Consider the following 22,045-nt stretch of genomic DNA (forward strand, 5'->3'; position numbering starts at 1 on the left):
ACGAAGTTCACTGGTGAACAAAGCCCTTTTTGACGATGAACTCCAGACGGATCTGTCAAAAGCGACTTGCAACTAGCGTGTGCCGACCTTCTTCTTTGTCGGGCCTAAACCAAATAAATTATGGTGAGCAACATGGTCCAACATCGTGGCGCTGGATTTATAATCTTGTGAATTTATAACCTTTATAGGATTTAGATTTATAAGCTTTATTATATTCTTTAATGTTCTTTCTGGTATGTCCATGTTAATCGATCTGAAAGTAGGGTACTAGTTATCATATCATCTTAATCTAATATCAAAGGAGCCATTGAATTTTTTTTAGATATAGAGAGGAGACGAGGCTTTTCTGTCATATAAATAATTATTCGTTTTACTTGGTTATGTTTACATGGACTGGATTTTTTTTATAATTCTTTTAATGATAGGAGAAAATATTTTACATCAAATGGAATCTAACGATGTGTATTTTGATAAAATAAAAGAAGTATGTCTTATTAGCATTTATCAATCTAAATACAATTCCAATTAAAGACTATTTTACGTAACAAATACATACGTCAAAAACAAAAAAAAACAGCTTTGCTAAGCATTTTGTAGGAATCAGAATGCCCCGGTCACCCATAATGCGATATAACATACAAAAATTTTACGAAAGAGAGTGGTTTCCATTATCACACGAGCCATCGGCACATTTCAATAGCGTCGATGAATTTCTGTTACGATGTTCCATTCGATATTACTTTTGTATATCAGATAAAAAATACATTTTAAATGAATGAATATAATTGTAGCTATAGGGAAATAATTGAGTTGGCTTTAACCAGAAGAGATATTTAATTGGTTTAAGATGACGGTAAGCGTAATGTAGTTAGAAAAAGAACAATTGTTTGGATATTTTTTAAAGAATATTATTAATGTATTTTTAACGTATTTAGCATGAATTCGAACAAATAAGAAATGGTAATCCATTAGCTTCACTGGGATTATTTTCATACAAGATAAGAATTTTCTGATATTAATATAATAATATGGTGTGTAGTAAGTAATAATGTTTAAATATTTATGTAACGCTTTCAAAGATAGCTAGTGAATCTTGAGTACTACTTGATTCATCATCATAGTCAGTCACATAAAGTGCACTACAGAAATCAGGCCTCCCCTAAATGTGCCTAGAGGGACCTGTCAAGAGCTGCCTGGGTCTAGTTTGTGCTGGATGTACTTTAAATAGAGGTATACTCGATTAAGTAGTAGTTTAAGACTTGATGTCAGTACACTACATAATTTACTAAATTTGTCAGTGAGCACTTTCTTGATTATAATTATAACATTAAAAACATCTACCTGTGTTTATGGATCGTGTCGAGATAATGCAGTGCGATATATTAGAAAAAAATGAATGAAAATGAAAAAAAATGCATTTTGGCAAATAGCATTATTTGACTAGTCATATTGTAAGCTAATAATTATTTGTTCACGGAATATTATAAGGATTGATGTATGTTATAAAAAGCCAAATGTATTCGTTATCAATCGTATATATTCCAATAAATAACTTATCCAACAGTCATTTCGAATTAAACAATACGTTTTTGTAGTTCTTAATGGTGGTAGTAGTGAGGGACGGGCACGGCCTTGATGACGTGGGCGGGAGCGGCGGTGGGGGCAGAGTTGTGCACCACGGCGTTAAATCCGTTGTGGGCATCAGCGGAGTACTCCACGGTCCTGATGGAGCCGTCAGCCTCGTGGAAAGAGTAAGATCCCTTCACGACATCACCGTCGCGGGACTCCTGCTGGGACTTGTTGTCGCCGGTGTGACCATCAGCAACGGAGTAGTTGTACTCGTATTTAGGGTAGGCCTGAAAATAATAGACGTGTAGCAATATTTCTTACAATGAATATTAATTTACGCATTTCTTGTTCAAGGATATAAACTTACGAGCTCCTCCTGGTGAGCGACGACTTTAGCGATGGGGGCATGGTAGGCTACGGGAGCAGCAGCACGGTAGGCTACGGGAGCGGCAGCGTGGTAGGAGACGGCGGCGGGAGCAGCGTGGTAGGCTACAGCGGCAGGAGCAGCGTGGTATGCGACGGGGGCAGCTACGGCCAGCTTGGCAACGGGGGCGGCGTACTGGATAGCCTGGGGCTCATCGTGACGGACGATGCTTTGGGAGGAGACTGAGGCAGCGGATGAGTAACGAGCAGCAGGGGCAGCATGGACGGCGACGGGGGCAGCGTGGTAGGCGACGGGGGCGGCGTGGTAGGCGACCGCAGCGGGAGCGGCGTGGTAGGCCACGGGGGCAGCGACGGAGGCTACGAGCTTGGCAGCCTGGGGCTGGTCGTGGCGGACGATGCTTTGGGATGAGACGGACTCGGCGGGGGAGTAGTGCACGGGCGCGGCCAACAGACCGGCCTGGGACACCGCCACCAACGCGCACAGAACTACAATCTGCAAAGATAGATAATATTATTATATCGTGTATTGATTTTTTCTATATATATTCAGATGTTTTTCACTTGTCTTACTTTGGAGTACATTTTGCTGAAGTGATCAGGTACTGAATGATGCTCGTTAAGACATGTGCCTACTTTTTATACCACATGTCGTGGTATGTTTAACATGTAAGTAGTGGAAGTTGTCAAGCAAGATCACGACCTTGCTCCGTGTCACATAGTTTTGCGAATCAATCCATTCACTAATTTGTTTCAAAAGATGCAGTAACGTTGCGTGTAATCCGAATGTTACGTTACATGGTGTGGTATGGAGATTTTAATTATTGGGTAAATGTATTAATTATTAAATTACAGTTTGTCTTTGGTCGCATTAGAAACTATGTCGCTAAATTACTTAATTACTTACTCAAATAGTTTTAATAATTTATATAAGTAGAGTAAATTACATAGTCAAATAAATTTGTAAAGTTACATAATGTGTAGTAGACGATAATACCAGTTAAAATTAGATTAATAATTTAAAGTTAATATAAGTAATTTTATTAGAGATCCATAATGAGGTATCTCCATTTAAAATATATAATTTACAAAACAAAAGGTTTTATACACTTTAAAACATAATTTGAGATAGCTTCTTAGTTTGTGCTTAAATTCATCTTAATATTATAGTTAAAACGTGTAAGCTTTTTACTATTATTAAAAGTTTCAAAAAACGAAATGCGCTGTCGTACTTTTGTAAGTAATCGAATATGGGCGAATCGTCACATCCCTCGATCTTGCAATAGACAGTATTCGTAAAATACTCTATGAGTAATAGTCGTAGTATGTATTACAATAATATTTAATAAACATAATTCATAAATAATATAGGTGTCTTTTATTTGGCTGTTATATTTTTTAAGTTAGTTCATAGTTCATGTCTCAAATTTCTATGAACGGCCGTAGCTGGAACTATCCTAAATTGTTCTTAAAATGTTTAAGTTGCACATAGTTTTATTGAAGAAAATTGATTCAAGTGCCACAGAAAAATATCCGCTTTAAAAACCTATACCTTATCTATAACATATTTTCAACTCGTGAACACGTTTTTGTGCCATTGATAGAATTTCAGCAACTGCATTTAAAATAGATTTTGAAAGTAGTTTCATTACCAAAATGTATGGCTAATTGCGTTCTTAAATCACATTGACAGATCGGTCGCAATATTTTGGCCTCGTTTTATGTAAGCTTGCTCCCATCTAATTTTGGACTATTAGCACACTATTGAGACGTCTTACTATTATTATGATACTAATAAGCATTATTTTTATTGGTGCAGTTTATATTACAGTTTTGTATTTGCGTAACTTTTGTATTGGAGTAATTTAATTTTATAATTATTCCTATTTTATGTTTGTATTTTTACCTTTAATGTACAATAAAGTGCAATAAATAAATAATGTAAATAATTTTAGTTATATTATAAACATAAAAAATTTAAAACAGAAAAACTAAATAGTTGTGTTTTTTATATGTATGTTTTTAACATAATTACCGTGAAATTTGGATGTCTGTATGGCGTGCATATAATATGTGTGTATGAAGTCATATAAGGAGCATATAATTATATGCGTCAGCCCTACAATGTCAAGTGGCCGAGATTTTTGTTACCGGATATTATTGGTACGAGCCTGTTTGAAAAATATTGTGAGGACATCCAGATGTTAAGGTATTAGGAACTTTTATTTCATAGCGGCATTAAGAAACCGGTTTTTGAGTGGGTGATAATATATTATAGAATCGTTAGACATGTCACCTCACTATTACAAGGTTCTACTCGTATGCACGTGATATTTTTTGCACAACTTGAGATATATATATATAAAAAAATATAAAAAAATAAAAATAATTTATTTAGGATAGTAGTAACAAGTATACAATATCCAAAATTACTTTGAAACACATAATTCTATGTTTTTTTAGTAAACAGTTCCATTTATCCTCAAAGATAAATATGGGAAAAACCATGACTTAGCTTTTCTAATTTTACCAATATACATTTTTTAATCTCATTTTACTGGCATAAATAAAAAATAACATAGGACCTTGTAATAGTGAGCCAGCGTCTGTTTATAATACAGTGTCTTATTGTATTGTAAACGTGACACTAGTTTTGTCACATCTACCGATGTATATCATGTACTACGTACTAGATTTGGCGTTCCGAACATTCATTGTGTTCAACTGAATTGAACTGCAATCCATTCAAACTGATTTTAGCATGATGTCAATATTAATGCTTTTGTTTGTGTACGAAGTGGCGCTCGTAATATAAAAACGCGAGTCTAAGTGCAAACCTGGATGTGAATAAAAAATATTAGTCAAAGAAGTAAAATTATTTGTTGTACAAGTGAATAAATAGATTACAACAGTGACGTTATGGTCGCCATTTTAGTTCAGATTTTGAACAAATACTTAGTTAATGATTTCTTATGTTTACGCGAATGTTAGACATTGAAATTAAACTAATTTTCGGATTCTATCGCGGTGCTAGTATTTTATTTTCTCCCGACGTTTCGAAGACTTTGCAGCCTTCATGGTCACGGGGGACTGAGGTGTTGTTCATCCGTAAAGTCAAAGTTACAATATCTACCTACATTTTACAATTATACAACTTTTTTAATTTTTTTTTTTTTTTTTTTTTAAATTTTAGCTGTTGGTGGTCCGATCTACGCAGAATGAGCTCACAGTGTCTTGAAGTCTGGCAGCCGGTCTTTTGGGTTCCGATTTAATTAAATGTAGAACTGGATCCCAGGCTTGTGCAAGCTTCCAACCATCTTCCCTATTGAAATTAGGATGTTTTTAATTTCAATAGCCTCGCAGAACTATCCTAGGCAGGAATCGGTGTTCTTTGGCGAGGATTTGTGGCTTGTCTAGTCGCAGATAATGATTGGCGCCTCCTTCAGAGTGTTCAGCGACTGCAGACTTCGTCGAGCGTCGGTGTTTCACGTCAGCTATATGTTCTTTTACGCGGGTCCCTATATTTCTTTTTGTTTGCCCAATATAAGAGAGGCCACAGTTGCAATCTATTTTGTATACTCCCGGTTCTTGTAGAGGTATGTGACACTTGACAGGTGGTAAAAATTGACTAATCTTCTTAGGCGGCTTAAAATAAGTTTTTATGGAAGCACGCTTCAGGATGTAGCCAATCTTGTCGGTGACTCCTCTTACATATGGTAATACAACCGGAACACGTTCAACTGTGGCTGGTTTCATTCGGTTTCTGTGACGGCGGCGTGGAATTTGGAGCTTGTTGTCTCGCAGTACTTGCTTGACATGTTGCAGCTCAGCGGCCAGGTGTTTCTCGTCACAGATTCCTTGTGCTCTCTGAAACAAAGATTTGCCCACGGTAGCTAACTGTTTTGGGTGGTGATGAGATTCACCGTTCAGATATTTATCAGTATGGGTCTGTTTCCGATATACAGTATGACTTAAGGTCTGATTAGGATTACGGATGATTAAAACATCTAAGAAAGCAAGAGATTTATTGTGTTCTAACTCCATAGTAAATTGGATTTTATTGTTGATGGAGTTAAGGTGATTTAAAAATGCAGTTACTTTATCAGATGGTAAAATTGTGAAAGTATCGTCTACGTACCGTTTATAAAACCTTGGAGTGACCGGGGCTGTACTCAGGGCTGTCTCCTCGAAGTCCTCCATAAATATATCGGCGACTACCGGAGATACAGGGAGCCTATCGCTACCCCTCAACTTGTACATAGAACTGATTATTCCACAACATATAGCCAGATGTAAGGCAATGTTGGAGTAGTTCTGCATATTCCACAGGAATGTTATTCTCTGCTAACTTCTTAGATACAATTCTGATGCAATCTTGTACTGGTAAGCTCGTAAAGAGAGACTGGACATCAAAACTGACCATAGTTTCATTGTCAGCTAATTTTAGGTCTTTAATATCGCTGACAAATTGGTATGAATCCTTCACAGACGCTCTAGTGTTTCCTCTAAGTGGTGAAAGCACTTTTGCTACGTGCTGAGCCAATCTGTAGGTTGGTGTGTCGATTTGACTCACTATGGGACGTAGCGGAGCATTTAATTTGTGTATTTTCGGCAACCCATACAGTTTAGGCGGTTTTGCACACGAAGGAACGAGCAAGTTTACATCAAGATTTAACTTATCGGAGTAATCTTTTATCCTTCATCGATCGCAAGTTCTTTAAAGCGATATATTCGTGTTTTGGAAGATTTGGTTTCGGCACTTTCTTTTGACGCAAAATTGACGAAATGTCTTGGCGTATCGCCTCCGAATCTTCCTGTTTCAAGTTATTTTTGAAGAGACTATTCTCAACATTGCAAATAATGTCTTCATACGGTATCCTTCGTGGAGTAACAGCAAAATTTAAGCCTTTCGATAAAACCTGAATTGTGTTTTCGTCCAATGTTTGTTTTGACAGATTTATTACTGCGCGTTGTCTATGGTTTGCGCGGGAGTGTATCTTATCTATGGTCGCGCACGTTCCATTCCTACACTCGGTGTTTTTAAGATTATCGACAAATAATTTTGATTGTAATTTATTATATTTTATTATATGTTTGTTTTTGCATTCATTATATTTGGAAGTTTCGCGCTTATTTAAGGTCTCGATGCAATTTTTAAAAATCAAATGCTGACAACTCTGTCTTCAATTCATTGGATATAATCTCAACACAATTATTTATGTACTGGAGGTCGGATCGTGTTTCGTGTATGGTAGCTCGTAACAGTTTTGTACTCGCCTGGTTAAGAATTTTAGCGCTCCCTCGTATGTATTTCTTAGGTGATAGCTTGACACACGTAGGGATGAGATTGTGGTCACGACATCTCTTCAAGAAATTCAATGATGTGCAGAATCTTGCGCGCTTGGTTTTCAAATTCTCCAACCGGCGTATTTTGTTGGCAAGTTCCAAAAATAAATACTTAGTTTATATGGACGTTCGTGTCTATAGAATATACGTCCATGCTGAATATTTCAGTAAAACAGTGTCAGAAACAGTAAAAAATAATACAAATTATATTATATCCGTATAATTACGACATAAATAAATTATAGTTTTTAATGTTAATTAATGATGGTAGTAAGGAGCGACTGGGACAGCCTTGATGACGTGGGCGGGGGCGACGGTGGGGGCGGAGTTGTGCACCACGGCGTTGAAACCGTTGTGGTCGTCAGCGGAGTACTCCACGGTCCTGATGGAGCCGTCAGCCTCGTGGAACGAGTAAGAGCCCTTCACGACATCACCGTCGCGGGACTCCTGCTGGGACTTGTTGTCCCCGGTGTGAGCATCAACGACGGAGTAGTGGAACTCGTATTTAGGATGATGTTCATAGGGAGCCGCCAGCAATACTGCCACTAGAGCACACAGTACTACTACCTGCAACATTATTAATAATATTTTATATTTCTTAATATTACACGCGAAATATGCAGATACATTTTTGAGATGGCTGATTGAATTCTAAGTTTTGTAATGTTAAAACCAGAATGAAGTAGCAGATCCATATCCACATCTTGATACATGTATTATATGAAGATTTATTTTTCAATTTTTGACCTGAAAGGTACTCAAATCTCTAATGGTCCCATAGAACCTTTTGATCCCTATATGGAATAGTATCGATTGGCATCAAAAAAGTTTGTGTATAAATTGCCCATTTTCTAGCTGAAATCAAAATCTGCAATTGCAGATCTTAATGTCTCAAAATTTATGTATAGTTTCGAAAGAAAGTTGTCTTGTAGCTACAGTGGTAAAAGAGGCTGCTACCCTTGTTGTTCCATCTCAAAAATCCAACTTATATGGTTGCTTCTATCAAGGAGAACTTACTTTGAAAAACATTTTAATAGTTACTATACAGTGTTCAAAAACTAACTGATAATTCTGATACCGCAACAAAAGCTTTTATACAATCCATCATATCTGTGATTTCTTAATTCGTGAAGGTTCTAAGGGCAGTCAAACAGGTTACTTGCAACCTTCTATCGTCATTTAAAATACCATGAATTTCCAAAAAGCTTGTCAGAATATTTTTACATTGATTTTCAGCATCTAAATGCAACGTATATTAAACTTGTTTGTTGGTAATTAGGTAATTAGATCCGCCTTAATATATTATTTTATGTTTTATCGAATTGTAAGACTGTTTTAGAAATTGATTTTTTTGTTATGTTTTTAAGGCGTCTTGAAATTTAATTTTATAACCTAACGACAGAGAATATAACGCCATCATGACTTTTGGCTAGCGTTAAATGAAATCTTGTAAAAAAAAAATTAAGTAGGATTTTAAATAAACTGTAATTTTACGTGATAATTTTTGTTTTAGTAACTACATCTACGCCAAATAAGCAAATGATTTTGATTATTTATGTTGTTTTTTAAATGTTGTACAGGAACATTACGAAATTATTAGACTGTCTGTGGCTTCGTCAATGTATGAGTATGCAAGATACAGTCGTCGATTCATAAAGAACAATAGTATTTAGCTGAAACAATGATGCTCATAAATACTATTAGACTTGAAACTGATATGCACAGAATAAATTATGTTAATAAAGTATCTACCTATATACATATTATACTCGTAAAAAAAAAATCCCCAAAAGCTATCTGTCTGTATGTGATCGATTTTCTTAAAATTTACAGTACAGAATTTGTACGGTTTTAACTGAAAGACAGTGTAATTCTTAAGCAAGGTTTAGGTTAATAGTACATTACGGTTTTGTGTAAATTAACTGAAATATAACGATTACTGTTAAAGAAGTCGCGTGGTTGTAAAAAATCTCGTTGGTCAGGATTTACGCGGGAAAAAAACTGTGACACATTGATTTCCACGCGGACAAAGCCGCGGACACAGCTAGTAATATGATAAATGGATACATTTCAAAATATTCTAGGATTCTAAACGGTCTAAATGAAACTGTTAAGGACTCCGATGCGACACTGTTCCCTTGTTAATGGAAAATATTACAAAACTATTAAATCCTTTAGCAAGTTCAATCTTAATATACGTTTTGAGCAGTTCATGGATATGAATATTTTCTATAGATGATTATATTCATTTAATTGATAGTTTAGTTTTTATGTGTTTATAAATAAAAAATGTATGTATGTAATTGAAATACTAGGCTTTTAATAATACAATAGATAATATAGATTAATAATTAAGTATAATATAAAATAAAATAAAATAAAATACTTTATTTATCACGTAGGCGAACAAAGTTGCACTTATGATACGTCAAAACAAAGAATAAGAATAATTATTATTTCTAAACAACTATTAAAATCACTTATATAACTATGGAGATTTTTAAATTAGGGATAAAGTTTATACAAAAGACTAGGTACAAACCGAAGTAACCAGCTCGGGCTGGCAAGTAGGGGGAAATAACGCGTCGCGATCCTCACCGGCGAGGACATGAGCCCTAACCTAGCTAACCTACCAGCCTTTCACTAGCTACCTAAGTGATGACTACCCGAAGAAGAAAGGCAGAAAGAAACTCCGGGCTTTCTTTTTTGTCATCAATTGTTCAGTACTTCTTTTATATTTTTTTCGAAGTCTTTCTTGTACATAGTCACAATAGTTATATAAGCTAATGCACGCACATCACCGTTAACATGGGATAAGATGAAATTCAATCGACTAAACCTGGAGCGGCATAAAATAAAATTAGCGATAGCAAATAAAGAGAACATAGATTCATACTTAAATAACGGCGTACAGCGTGCATTCGCCTACATTTACAATCATAGTTTTCAATCATGAGAAAAGAAAAAAAAATAGTGATATTGAACAGGCAAACACAACATGATCGGGTGGTCGTCTTTCAAAAATTACATTTCATTAAGATATGATATGATTATGTCAAATTAGAACTATAGAAATGTCATTATTATAAAAAAGCATGTGAGACATGTAACAAAGACATTTTAGGCAGTTAATTAATTACTAATGTGTGCTAACATGGTGGGTCATTGTGTGCAGGACAAAATTTCCAAACCGTCTTATCATTAAGATAATCAGATACAGTATAGTATCCTTTACACATTAATTCACGCTTAACATAACACTTGAATTTTTGTTCGGTCAAATTGGTAATTTCGAAGGGAAGTTTATTATAGAACTTAATGCTATTAACTAAGAAAGATTTATTGGTTTTACAGAGCCTATGATTAGGGACAACCAATTTATTTTTATTTCTGGTATTTAGACTATGCAAGTCACTGTTTTTAATAAAAGTACTAAGGTTTTACGTACGTACATTATATTCTGAAAAATATATTCGGCCGGCAAAGTCAGTATATTCACCTCCTTAAACATTTGCCTAAGGGAATCATGAGAGCGAAGGTTGTAAATAGCTCTAATCGCTCGTTTCTGCAAGATAAAAATGGTCTGCAGATCTGCAGCAGAGCCCCACAGAAGAATACAATAGGACATAATGCTGTGGGAGTATGCAAAATACACTAGCCTTGCCGTAGCCACGTCAGGTAAAAAATGATAATATCCAAAATTTATAGCAAAGTATGGTACTTAAGAGCTTAAACGCGTAAAATTTTTTTGCGCTCCCGAACTTATAAAATAAAAGGTCCTCTCGCTAGTTCTATCGTTAGACAATTAGTGGTAAGGGATGAAGGGTATGCGAAAAATATTTCGTAGAAATTGTTATCCGTATATTGCAATAAATAAATTAGTTAACAATCATTGTCGTAAAACATAGTAATGAGGTATAGTTTTTTAGTGGTGGTAGTAGTGGGCGACGGGAACAGCCTTGATGACGTGAGCGGGGGCGGCGGTGGGGGCAGAGTTGTGCACCACCGCGTTGAAACCGTTGTGGTCGTCAGCGGAGTACTCCACGGTCCTGATGGAGCCGTCAGCCTCGTGGAACGAGTAAGATCCCTTCACGACATCACCGTCGCGGGACTCCTGTTGGGACTTGTTGTCTCCAGATTGGCTGTCAGCAACGGAGTAGTTGTACTCGTATTTGGGGTGAGCCTGTGGAATGAAATTGTTTTATTGGGCAATTGTATTGTATGTATAAATTAAAAAATGTAAATCAATTAATAATGTTTAAAACTCACGAATTCCTGGTCCTCGCGGTGCGCGAGCACGGCAGCGGCGGGAGCGTGGTAGGCAAGACGTGCGGGAGCGGCGTGGTAAGCGACGGCTGCGGGGGCGGCGTGGTAGGCGACCGCTGCGGGGGCAGCGTGGTAGGCGACGGATGCGGGAGCAGCGTGGTAGGCGGCAGGCGCGAGCTCATCGTGGCGGACGATGCTCTGGGACGACACTGACGCGGCGGAGGAGTAGTGCGCGGGCGCAACTAGGACTCCCGCCTGCGACACTGCCACCAAGGCGCACAGAACTACTACCTGCAACACAACACAACATATATTATGATTATTAAAGTATTTTATATAATATGCACGTAAGATTTTTATTATGTTTTGTTACTATAAGTGCAATATTTTTAATTTGAATGCGAAGCGTACTTTAGAGAACATTTTGTTTTTGCTCTGAATTGGTCAACTGATGAATGATATCTAAGCGTTTGTGCTAAGAGCTTTTATATCAAAATCGCAAACGGTGGAGGTCGCCAAACGTGCTTCGAATGACCTTCTATCGTCATGTATGTCAAACCTGCCTAATAAAATAATAAGTGCGGTTTTTGCATTGCGTAGACCTTTCTATTAGTATGAATTTCTTTATGTAGGTTATTAATTAATAGAATGTACTTTTGGTATCTCATATTTATTCATACAATGGAACTGGCTGAATATTGCCCTGAAACTTATTTTACTCATAATTATACAACACTCAAAATTCTCTTATTTATTGAAGATCCTTCTTAATTTTAGTAATAAGTTTTGGTTACTACCATGTTAACTCTTACTAGTTTGTGAATGGATGGTCGTCACATCACAGCTCCATAAAACAGTTTACTGATACAACCATTTCAATCATTTGAAAACATGCATCACATCATAAATCATCACTCGAAAACCATTGTGGTTATTTCGAAGTCAATGAGAACTTTGTACTATTATAATAGCTATATAATGCACCCATTCTTATTTTATTTGCACTTTCCTTTTGCCTACTCATCATTTCCATAAGTAATTTATTATACGGAGTTCTTTTCGTCCCCTTTTAGTCCATTGAAAAGTTACATTTGGGGTTGCGTTTTTTAGAGGACGCAATTTTATTTTTTTGAAGTGTAGGGGGGGTCAGTCTAAAGCTAAAACCAAGTTTGTGGGGTCGCCACCCTTGTCCCACGGCCGCCATCTTGAAAATAGGGGTTGAAATGGTTTTACGATGTATCTCTTAAACTATTTATCTGACAAAAAATGTATAAACATTTTTTGTTGCAAATTAAATTCTCTACAACTTTGGTTTAGTAACTTTTGTCGTAAAACTATAAATAAAAAAGTTATAAGCGAAAATGTTAAGAAATTCAATGTTAAGCAATGTTCATTGCAACGTCATCAGAACGTGTGTTTATAAGGTTCATAATACTTTTTTTGTACTCATTAATACCCAAATACCCAAGGGACCATTAGGGAACAAAAGAACATCTGCCTGCTATTATTATTATTATTTCTAACCTCTCTTATTGTAAAAATAGCTGATAATATTGTGTTGAAGTTGTCGTTCAACTTATATCTTTTAGTTGTGCTACATATTTCTGTACGTGCGGATGTATTTTATTCTGTTTTTAATTCTGCAGACGATTTCGAATGATTTTAGACACGATTTTAACTTTAGTGAAAATTACTTTTTTTTATTAGCATTTTGACTTTTAAAAGACTTTTAAAAGTCAAAATGCTAATGAAAAACTTACTTACGACATCTTCAACACAATATTATCAGCTATTCTTACAATAAGAGAGGTTAGAAATAATAATAATAATAGCAGGCAGATGTTCTTTTGTTCCCTAATGGTGCCTTGGGAATTTGGGTATTAATAAGTGCAAAAAAAAGTATTATGAACCTTATAAACACACGTTCTGATGACGTTGCAATGAACATTGCTTAACATTGAATTTCTTAACATTTTCGCTTATAACTTTTTTATTTATAGTTCTACGACAAAAGTTACTAAACCAAAGTTGTAGAGAATTTAATTTGCAACAAAAAATGTTTATACATTTTTTTGTCAGATAAATAGTTTAAGAGATACATCGTAAAACCATTTCAACCCCTATTTTCAAGATGGCGGCCGTGGGACAAGGGTGGCGACCCCACACACTTGGTTTTAGCTTTACACTGACCCCCCCTACACTTCAAAAAAATAAAATTGCGTCCTCTAAAAAACGCAAGGTAAGGCCTAAAAAATGTAACATTTCAATGGACTATTTAGTCTCTTCATATCCATCATTATAGACGGCTGTCATAAAAATACTTTCGAATTTTATTTTTTAAAGTGTATCTGTTTATAAAAAAAAAACTAATTATACCGTTATCAATAAGTACGCTCATTGCATAAGCTACATTGTAGTAATACCCATTACTTTAAGTTGCTCGTAAAATATATCTTTTGAAAACTTTAACCTGTAGTATGGCATTGACTTTTCACATCTAAAACAATATGATCGTTAAATAATGTTTTAGGGCAAATATCACCAGTAAGAGCACGCAATTATTATATCATAAAAATATATTTTTTTAATTTATTTTTTTTATCGGGGCTGGGCAAAATTACTTCACTGCACGTGATGTTAAACGATGTGAAGCCTGGATAGAAAGTATCGACCGACAAAAGATACAAGCATCCCTGGACGGTCGGCATGCGGCCTGCGAAATTGTTTTTCCGCGCTCTGCTTCAAGGACCCCAATTTATTGTTAAACTAGCTGACCCGACAGACGTTGTCCCGTCTTAACTATTAATTTACAGCGCGCATTCCATCAATCATTGACAGTTATTTCAAACAATTGACAGTTATATAAAATTTATATTTTCGTTAAGTTTTCTTAAAATTTCTAATTTTCCGCGTAATTTTTGATTTTTTTCTTTTATAAAGACCTTCTCCTGACAATAACAAACACAATAAAAAAAAAATAGTGAAATCGGTCCAGCCGTTCACGCGTGTTGGTGTGACCAAGGGAAATAGGGATTCATTTTTATATATATAGATTAATTTTGATGTTATCCTTACTTCAATTCTGTCGCGGTTTATTAAAAAAAAAAACATGTAATACGGTCTGGTACAGTCATAGAAAACCAATGTAAATGATTTGTTATTGCGCTCATCTGATCATTAAATTGTTGGAGGCATAAATAGTATAAAGTTCTTAGAGTAGTAACTTAGAGTGCGAATATCGATGTTGCACCTGCGATCCTCTAGCATTGGTAATTGTCGTCAGAGGTATGAAGTATTTACCATTAGATGATCCACGTGTTTGTCAGGTGTTTGCTATACGTCAGAAACTGGGTTTAAGAAGAATACTCTATTGTTCCATAAAGCTTATCTTTTGTTCTAGTAGGTCTTTTATGTACGACGTTCCACGTGAGTAACTAACGCATTCATTATCTTTGATGTCATGCAGCAGTATATGTAGAATACTGATAGCAAATTTGTTGCAAGTCACGAGTCTTAGTATTAAGGTTAGAGTTGTAACTAAGGGTTGTTTACAAAGTCTAAAGAGGGCAGGGCCTGATTTAAAAAAATATTTTATCTAATGAATAAATTATATTAATTTTGATTAGGTAAATTTGATATTGAAAAAGTACCAAAATAACCGGGTCCTGAATATGGATTGGTTTTGCATCCTGTAATAGAAAGGATCGGAGTTTATAAACTGCATTAAGTAAATTTAAAGTATATTATAAGGTATATAAAACAAATAGATCATATATAAAGTGTGAGAGGCATATATACTGACAAATATCATTTTATAATTTGATACATTTTTCGGGCCATTTTGTGATTATTTCTTTAACATTACATAATAATATGATGCCTAAGGTATTATCTACCAGTCTGACTTCATATGATGCAGAGATGGGATGGGAGATCAGGTGTAGGACTAATCTTATTTTAGTTCAAGCGTACAAATATTTAAAATACTACGTTATGAACAGATATTCATATAGAACTGAGGAATGCGTAGTTTAGTTATACTCAGCGCAGTAAACTAATACTGGATAGTCAAATAAGGAACATTTGCAGTGTAACTTAAACTTCATGTTAATTTAGACCTTTCATATATTTAAATAAATAAATAGTCAACAATGTCTGTAATTATAATAGTGGTATGGCACAAGAATTCTTAGTGGTGGTAGTATTGAGCAACAGGGACAGCCTTGACGACGTGGGCGGGGGCGGAGTTGTGTACCACAGCGTTGAAACCGTTGTGGTCGTCAGCGGAGTACTCCACGGTCCTGATGGAGCCGTCAGCCTCGTGGAACGAGTAAGATCCCTTCACGACGTCACCGTCGCGGGACTCCTGCTGGGACTTGTTGTCACCAGAGTGACCGTCAGCAACGGAGTAGTTGTACTCGTATTTGGGGTAAGCCTGTGTAATAAATAATATTAAGCAATCAATGAAGTATTATTATTTATAGGCAACTGTATGGTTAAGGTTTTAGATACTTACGATCTCCTGGTCCTCATGGTGAGCCAAGACCTTAGCGATGGGGGCGTGGTAGGCGATGGGAGCGGGAGCGGCATAGGCCACGGGAGCGGCGTAGGAGACAGGGGCGTGAGCAGCGTGGTAGACGGGAGCGGCGACAGCGATCTTGGCGATGGGCGCGACCAGGCCGGCGGCGTGACCCTCGTCGTGGCGCACGATGCTCTGGGAGGACACCGCGGCAGCGGACGAGTAGTGCGCGGGCGCGACGAGGACTCCCGCCTGAGACACCGCTACGAAAGCGCACAGAACTACTACCTGCAACACATTGCAAAATGATTTTTTAATAAGAAGTTGGTAGTATAAGTAGATTTGACCCATATTCTATATTTTTAAGAAAATTTTCATTGTAGTATGTCGGAACTTACTTTGCAGAACATTTTGTTTTGTTTTTGTAAGTGGTCGATCACCCAATGATAACTGTAAATGTGTATCGCGAGCTTTTATACTTTACAATAAGGCGTATGACTTTATACGAGTTCGACAAGTGTAGGTCGTCAAACAACTTTGCACGCGACCTTGTAAAGTCATTTATGCCAAACATATCGAATTAAATCACAATGTCTATTAGAATATTTTTACTTGCTTTTTGAATGTTGAATTTTAAATCGTTTCGCTGTTAATGCCGTCTAGTAATGTTAAATAATAATTTGGTGAGAAAGTTACATATTGAATATATAAATGAAACAATAAATTGTGTTATATGATTCCTAAAGTATATTTTTATATTTTATAAATTGTTGAACTTTGAGTACTTTTTATTACTATCTCGAACTTTAAACTAACTATTTACTTTACTACCAAACCCATAAAATTGAATTTCGTTGATATATAATACGATAAAATAGTAAATTGTGTATAGAGTAGTTTAAACCGAAAATGTGTGCGGCAAATATTTATTTGTAGATTTTTTTTTCACAATTTACTACAGATGCTTAAATAAATCTATGTGCATGGAGGTACCGATATTTTCATTCAGATGTATGAATAGTTGCAGGCTAATCACTACTACTTGTATGAGAATATGACAGATAACCGAATTTAATTCAAGATTATGTTTTCAATTGTTATAATAAAAAATTACAAGAGACACAATTGACAACTTTATGCATACAACTGTCATTTTTTATTTGTTTAATTAACTAATTTATTGATTAAAGAAACAATTTAAAAAATGACAGTCCTTAAGCGTTTAAAAACTAAGTTGTACTGTTGTTTTATAAAGCGAATGCCGGTATCTTTTATAACGTAATAATACTTCTTTTTTCTAAATTCAAACTGATAATATGAATGCAATGCTTATTCAATTATTAAAATGAAAGTTTCTGAATATTTATGGATCTTTATCTAGCAATCACACATAAATCGTTGAATGCACTTTGATAGAATTTGGCACATATATAAATGTGTATGACCTTTATTGAAATGCATACTTTTTTAATTCTGGTAAAGCGCTCTCATGATATAAAAATAAAAGTGGACGATAGCCTAGTTGGGAATGGAACGGACTGCCGAAACGAAGGTCCACATGTTCGAACCCAAGGCACACATCTGACTTCCAAGTTATTTGTATATTATTTATCACTTGAAGTCGTTTGCTTTAACTGTAAAGGAAAACGCCGTGGATAAATGATAAGATAAAAAAAAAACCTACAAACTTAAAAATTCTACATTAGAATTACAAAGGCATATGTGAAGTCTAAAAAAAGCGGCAATTACCTAGTTGGGCGTGAAACGGACGAGATGTACATCGCAGGTTCAAAACCTAAGGACACGCACCTTTGACTGTTCTATAAAGTTATGTGTGTATTTTCTTGTGAATTATTGCTTGCTTTAAAGGTGAAGAAAAAACATCGTTAGGAAACTTGCATACCTGAGATGTTCTCCATAATAATTTCGAAGGTATATGAAGTCTACCAACCCGCACTAGGCCAGCGTGGTGGACAGAGGCCTAAATCCTTTCAGTAGTAGAGGAGGCCCGTGCGCATCTGTGGGACAGTATGTAATACAGGGCTGATATTACAATTTTATTATGTGTAGTCTGCTATACCGCATTTAGCCAGTGTGGGGGATTAAGGCCTAAAACTTTTTCAGTAGTAGAGAGGGGCCTTGCTTATCAATGGCACGTTATATAATACAGCACTCGTATTTTTTTTTTTAATAATGAGTGGACATGAGAAATTTCCTGAAAAAAATTATTACGCAAATAAAGCCGTTGGTAAGAGCCAGTTTTATATAACATTTGTTGCATTACTCTGATAATATTACGTGAGTACTGTTCGACCAAGGTAGCAGAAACAATAGATTATTGACGTTTAGCATAGAACAATATCAGTGGTCACAAATTGTGGTTTAACCTCGACATGTCAAATGCAAATATATGAGTGTAAGCAGTTATGTCTATCCTACGCTATTACTCTTTTAGTAGCCGAAAACGATAGTACTCTTTAGAACAAGGTTAGTCGGCAATGGCTTTGAATCACCAGTTAGAAATATTTCGTTATTAAGGTGCCGCGCAGACGCTACTAACTTGTAGACAAAAATTCCATTATGAAATTGTCAGTCGCTTCAGCGAAATGTTTTTCTAGGCAATAAATTAACAACTTTTACGCGAACCTATATTTATATTGATGATGACGATGACAAGGAAGATAATGATGGTCATAAAATATATTTGTCCCATTCAGAGTATTTTGCACATCGAAAGACTTTTTACTTGTAAACAGGTGGATGCAAAATATATGCGGGATAGTATTATAATAACCATTAAAATATCCGAAGATAAATTTATATTTTATCGGTTTTGACTCATAAGTCGTTTTACAAAATATTTTTTTTCCAGGTCAGAATTAAAGAACCTTGCAAATTCGCACCCTGTTTGTTATTACGTGATACTGTTTGAAGAATCAAAATGATATATTATGTTATTATTCTTAATAATTTGAAAGATGATTCATTATTATTTGTCACGTAATAACAACACATAATTATTTGTGACTAATAATTGCAATCCATAGTAGATATCCTGGTCCTATACTCAGTTCTAACCGTGTTTTCCAATGGTAATATTATTGTTTTTTATGTTAGAAGAATCAAATCGATGTGAAATACTATATTGAACTGTGGAATACATGTACATGTATATGATATGTAGGTACCTACATAAAAGACCTTCTAAATTATTTTTAAGAATTCATAATTTTAAGTTGTTAATTAACAACTTAAAATTATTGGTTAGTTGGTATGTACTACAACGCCTTTTTGGTTTTCGCAGTTTTCAATGTTAATGCAGCTATTTTATCACTTTACCAAGGTTTAAGTACAAGTTATAAAATAAAACAAAAAAATATGATGATGAAACGTTTACTCCAATTTAATCATAATATATTTAAATAAATAAATTAATGTTTAAATTAATAGGCATCAAGTTTTGATTTTTAGTGGTGGTAGTAGTGGGCCACGGGGACAGCCTTGATGACGTGAGCGGGGGCGGCGGTGGGGGCGGAGTTGTGCACCACCGCGTTGAAACCGTTGTGGTCGTCAGCGGAGTACTCCACGGTCCTGATGGAGCCGTCAGCCTCGTGGAACGAGTAAGATCCCTTTACGACGTCACCGTCGCGGGACTCCTGCTGGGACTTGTTGTCTCCGGATTGGCTGTCAGCAACGGAGTAGTTGTACTCGTATTTGGGATGAGCCTGTGGAGTGCAATGAGTCTATGAAATAATTGTATTTTACAAGTTAAAAAAGTAATAACTCATTAAAGTTTAGAACTTACGAATTCCTGGTCTTCACGGTGTGCGAGCACAGCAGCGACGGGAGCGTGGTAGGCGAGAGGAGCGGGAGCGGCGTGGTAGGCGACAGCAGCGGAGGCAGCGTGGTAGGCGACGGCGGCGGGGGCAGCGAGCCTGGCGGCGGGCGCGAGCTCGTCGTGGCGGACGATGCTCTGGGAGGACACCGACGCGGCGGGGGAGTAGTGTACAGCTGGAGCCACTAAGAGTCCCGCTTGGGCCACGGCGACCAGCGCGCAAAGACCAACGATCTGTAAGAATATTGCAAATTAATAAATAATTATTGAGGATTACTTAGTTGAAACCTTAAACTATTTCTTATTTACTATCTACTCACTTTGGAGAACATGTTGAATTGTTGAATCAATCAAATGTGATAATGTCGGTACATAGTTTCAGCTTTTATACTATTGACTATATGCATACACAGTAAGCAAGTAGCAAGTAGTGGTAGTTGACTAACGAGCTTTTTGCGACCTCGGGGTATGTCATGTTGTGACACAAACATTCTAGTTACCAAATTGCACATGTACTGTACTTATTATTTCGACTAATTAAAAGATAAGTGCAATTTTTAAAGGTGTATGAACTATTAAAGTTGTCACTGTTCAATTACTTACTTTTACCACGTAATCAAAATCAATATTTTACTAAATCTTGAATTTTACAATTAAATTAATTTTAGGTTCATTCTAGTTTATTATCAAGTACAAAATAATACATTTTCATCTCTCTGGTACTGTTATGCTCTGGTGTAATATTCCATGTTTTCACAATGTTCGATAGGAAACAGTTGGATTTGTAACTTCTTATTTCTTACAGTAGACAACGGATTCAACGCGGAGGTGCACAACTCCGCCCCTGCCGCTCTGAATCAAGTCATCAAATCTGTTCCTGTTACCCAATACTACCAACCCTAATCATTACTTTACAAATGTGTCATTGTTGCCTAATTTATTTCTAGTTCAATACACTATTAAATTGTTTTGCGGATGAAACATATTTTATTATTAATCTTGTAAACCTTTTCAATATTATAGAAGTAAGCGGACTTGAAAGAGCAAGAAATTAAGCTTAAAATGGTCAATTCGCATAATTCTTATTACGAAACAAGTTTCTTAAAAAGCCTTTTAGCAAAAAATTTAATCGCTTTCAAAAATGAGTCATTATCACAAACCAAAATCACACCTTGTTCTCTTTTTAAGGATACAGAGGTGTAATCCATCATCGCGACAGTCGTATCGCGTACGCAATACAACTATGTCATCGAGACTATATATTTCTTAGTAACACACATAAAAACAGAAAAACTAAAAACTTTTTATAAAAAATTTGAGAGACCAGGCGCAGGACCAACGGCATTACGTGCTTGCAGAGGCTCGAGGGTATCAAAGCGCCAACTTCTTGATTCCGAGCTGCGACTGAGTCATTTTTTAAGATGGTCAAGACAGTGATAATTATTTTGGCCTGACCCGGGATTCGAAACCAGGATCCAATAGTCGTACTCGTGCGGTGTTCAATTACAACTACTTACTAAACTTCGGAGTTTGATTTATTTTATATCAAGAAAAAGGAATATTAAAAGTGTTTTGAAGTTCTGAATTTGTTCAGTTACCTTTTTTGGCTGACTGTACGCCTTCAACAAATTGCAAATAAAGATGTAATAATGTTGTTAAATTGTCTAATTTATATTATATTCACTTATTTATAATTTGATTGATGGATAACTTGATTTGACGATTGAGAATGAGTTAAAATAGTTAAACTATAGTTAACCCAACCTTTTAAAGTTCTTTGCTCGTAAAACCTCCTTCTTTGATATAACTTTAGAATATAAAAGCTTGTTCCTAGGCTCAAATCAAAGATTATTACTAATAGAATTTTCAAAGGTTGACTGTTAGAAAATGCCTCAGGCATTAAGTCCACCTGTATACATTTACTGTATATAAAGTTTAAATAAAATAAAATAAAAAAAAATCTAAGGACTATCTATATTCAGTGTTCAAGGCATTCAAACAAACTATTCAGTATTAAAAATAAATATATATAATCATGAATGTTGCTATGAGCGCGAAATAATAATCATTTGTAGTAGGTGTGTACAACATAAATTATAATGAGTTGCTTATATTACATAGGACTCATT

General features: G+C 35.7%; 2 protein-coding genes across 2 annotated transcripts; both read right to left on the reverse strand.

Moving 5' to 3' along the window:
• Window positions 1–1,598: 1,598 nt before the first annotated feature.
• On the reverse strand, window positions 1,599–12,059 carry LOC115454325. Its single transcript, XM_037443149.1, has 7 exons — window positions 11,974–12,059; window positions 11,566–11,853; window positions 11,231–11,479; window positions 7,585–7,863; window positions 2,524–2,589; window positions 1,937–2,446; window positions 1,599–1,856 (listed from the first exon to the last, which is right to left on the reverse strand). Exons 1-7 carry the CDS (start codon window positions 11,983–11,985, stop codon window positions 1,599–1,601), a joined length of 1,662 nt encoding a protein of 553 aa, XP_037299046.1. The 5' UTR covers window positions 11,986–12,059.
• A 3,692-nt stretch (window positions 12,060–15,751) lies between these two features.
• Window positions 15,752–20,347, reverse strand: LOC115453367 (cuticle protein-like). Its single transcript, XM_037443150.1, has 6 exons — window positions 20,237–20,347; window positions 19,887–20,150; window positions 19,552–19,806; window positions 16,480–16,551; window positions 16,079–16,369; window positions 15,752–15,997 (listed from the first exon to the last, which is right to left on the reverse strand). The coding sequence occupies exons 1-6, from the start codon at window positions 20,246–20,248 to the stop codon at window positions 15,752–15,754; spliced, it is 1,140 nt and encodes a 379-aa protein (XP_037299047.1). The 5' UTR covers window positions 20,249–20,347.
• Between the last annotated feature and the right edge of the window lie 1,698 nt (window positions 20,348–22,045).

Source organism: Manduca sexta, chromosome 26, assembly GCF_014839805.1.
Source record: "Manduca sexta isolate Smith_Timp_Sample1 chromosome 26, JHU_Msex_v1.0, whole genome shotgun sequence".
Lineage (NCBI taxonomy): Eukaryota > Metazoa > Arthropoda > Insecta > Lepidoptera > Sphingidae > Manduca > Manduca sexta.

Bases quoted from the DNA above. Each gene is read 5' to 3' on its own strand.
- LOC115454325 (XM_037443149.1), bottom strand. The intron at 11,480-11,565 runs GTGAGTTTTAAA...TTCATTCCACAG, and splicing joins ACCGCGAGGACCAGGAATTC to GCTCACCCCAAATACGAGTA. The intron at 7,864-11,230 runs CACCACTAAAAA...ATAATGTTGCAG, and splicing joins TTCCCGTCGCCCACTACTAC to GTAGTAGTACTGTGTGCTCT.
- LOC115453367 (XM_037443150.1), bottom strand. The intron at 19,807-19,886 runs GTAAGTTCTAAA...TGCACTCCACAG, and splicing joins ACCGTGAAGACCAGGAATTC to GCTCATCCCAAATACGAGTA. The intron at 16,552-19,551 runs TAAAAATCAAAA...AAAGTATAAAAG, and splicing joins TGGCCCACTACTACCACCAC to CTCGCGATACACATTTACAG.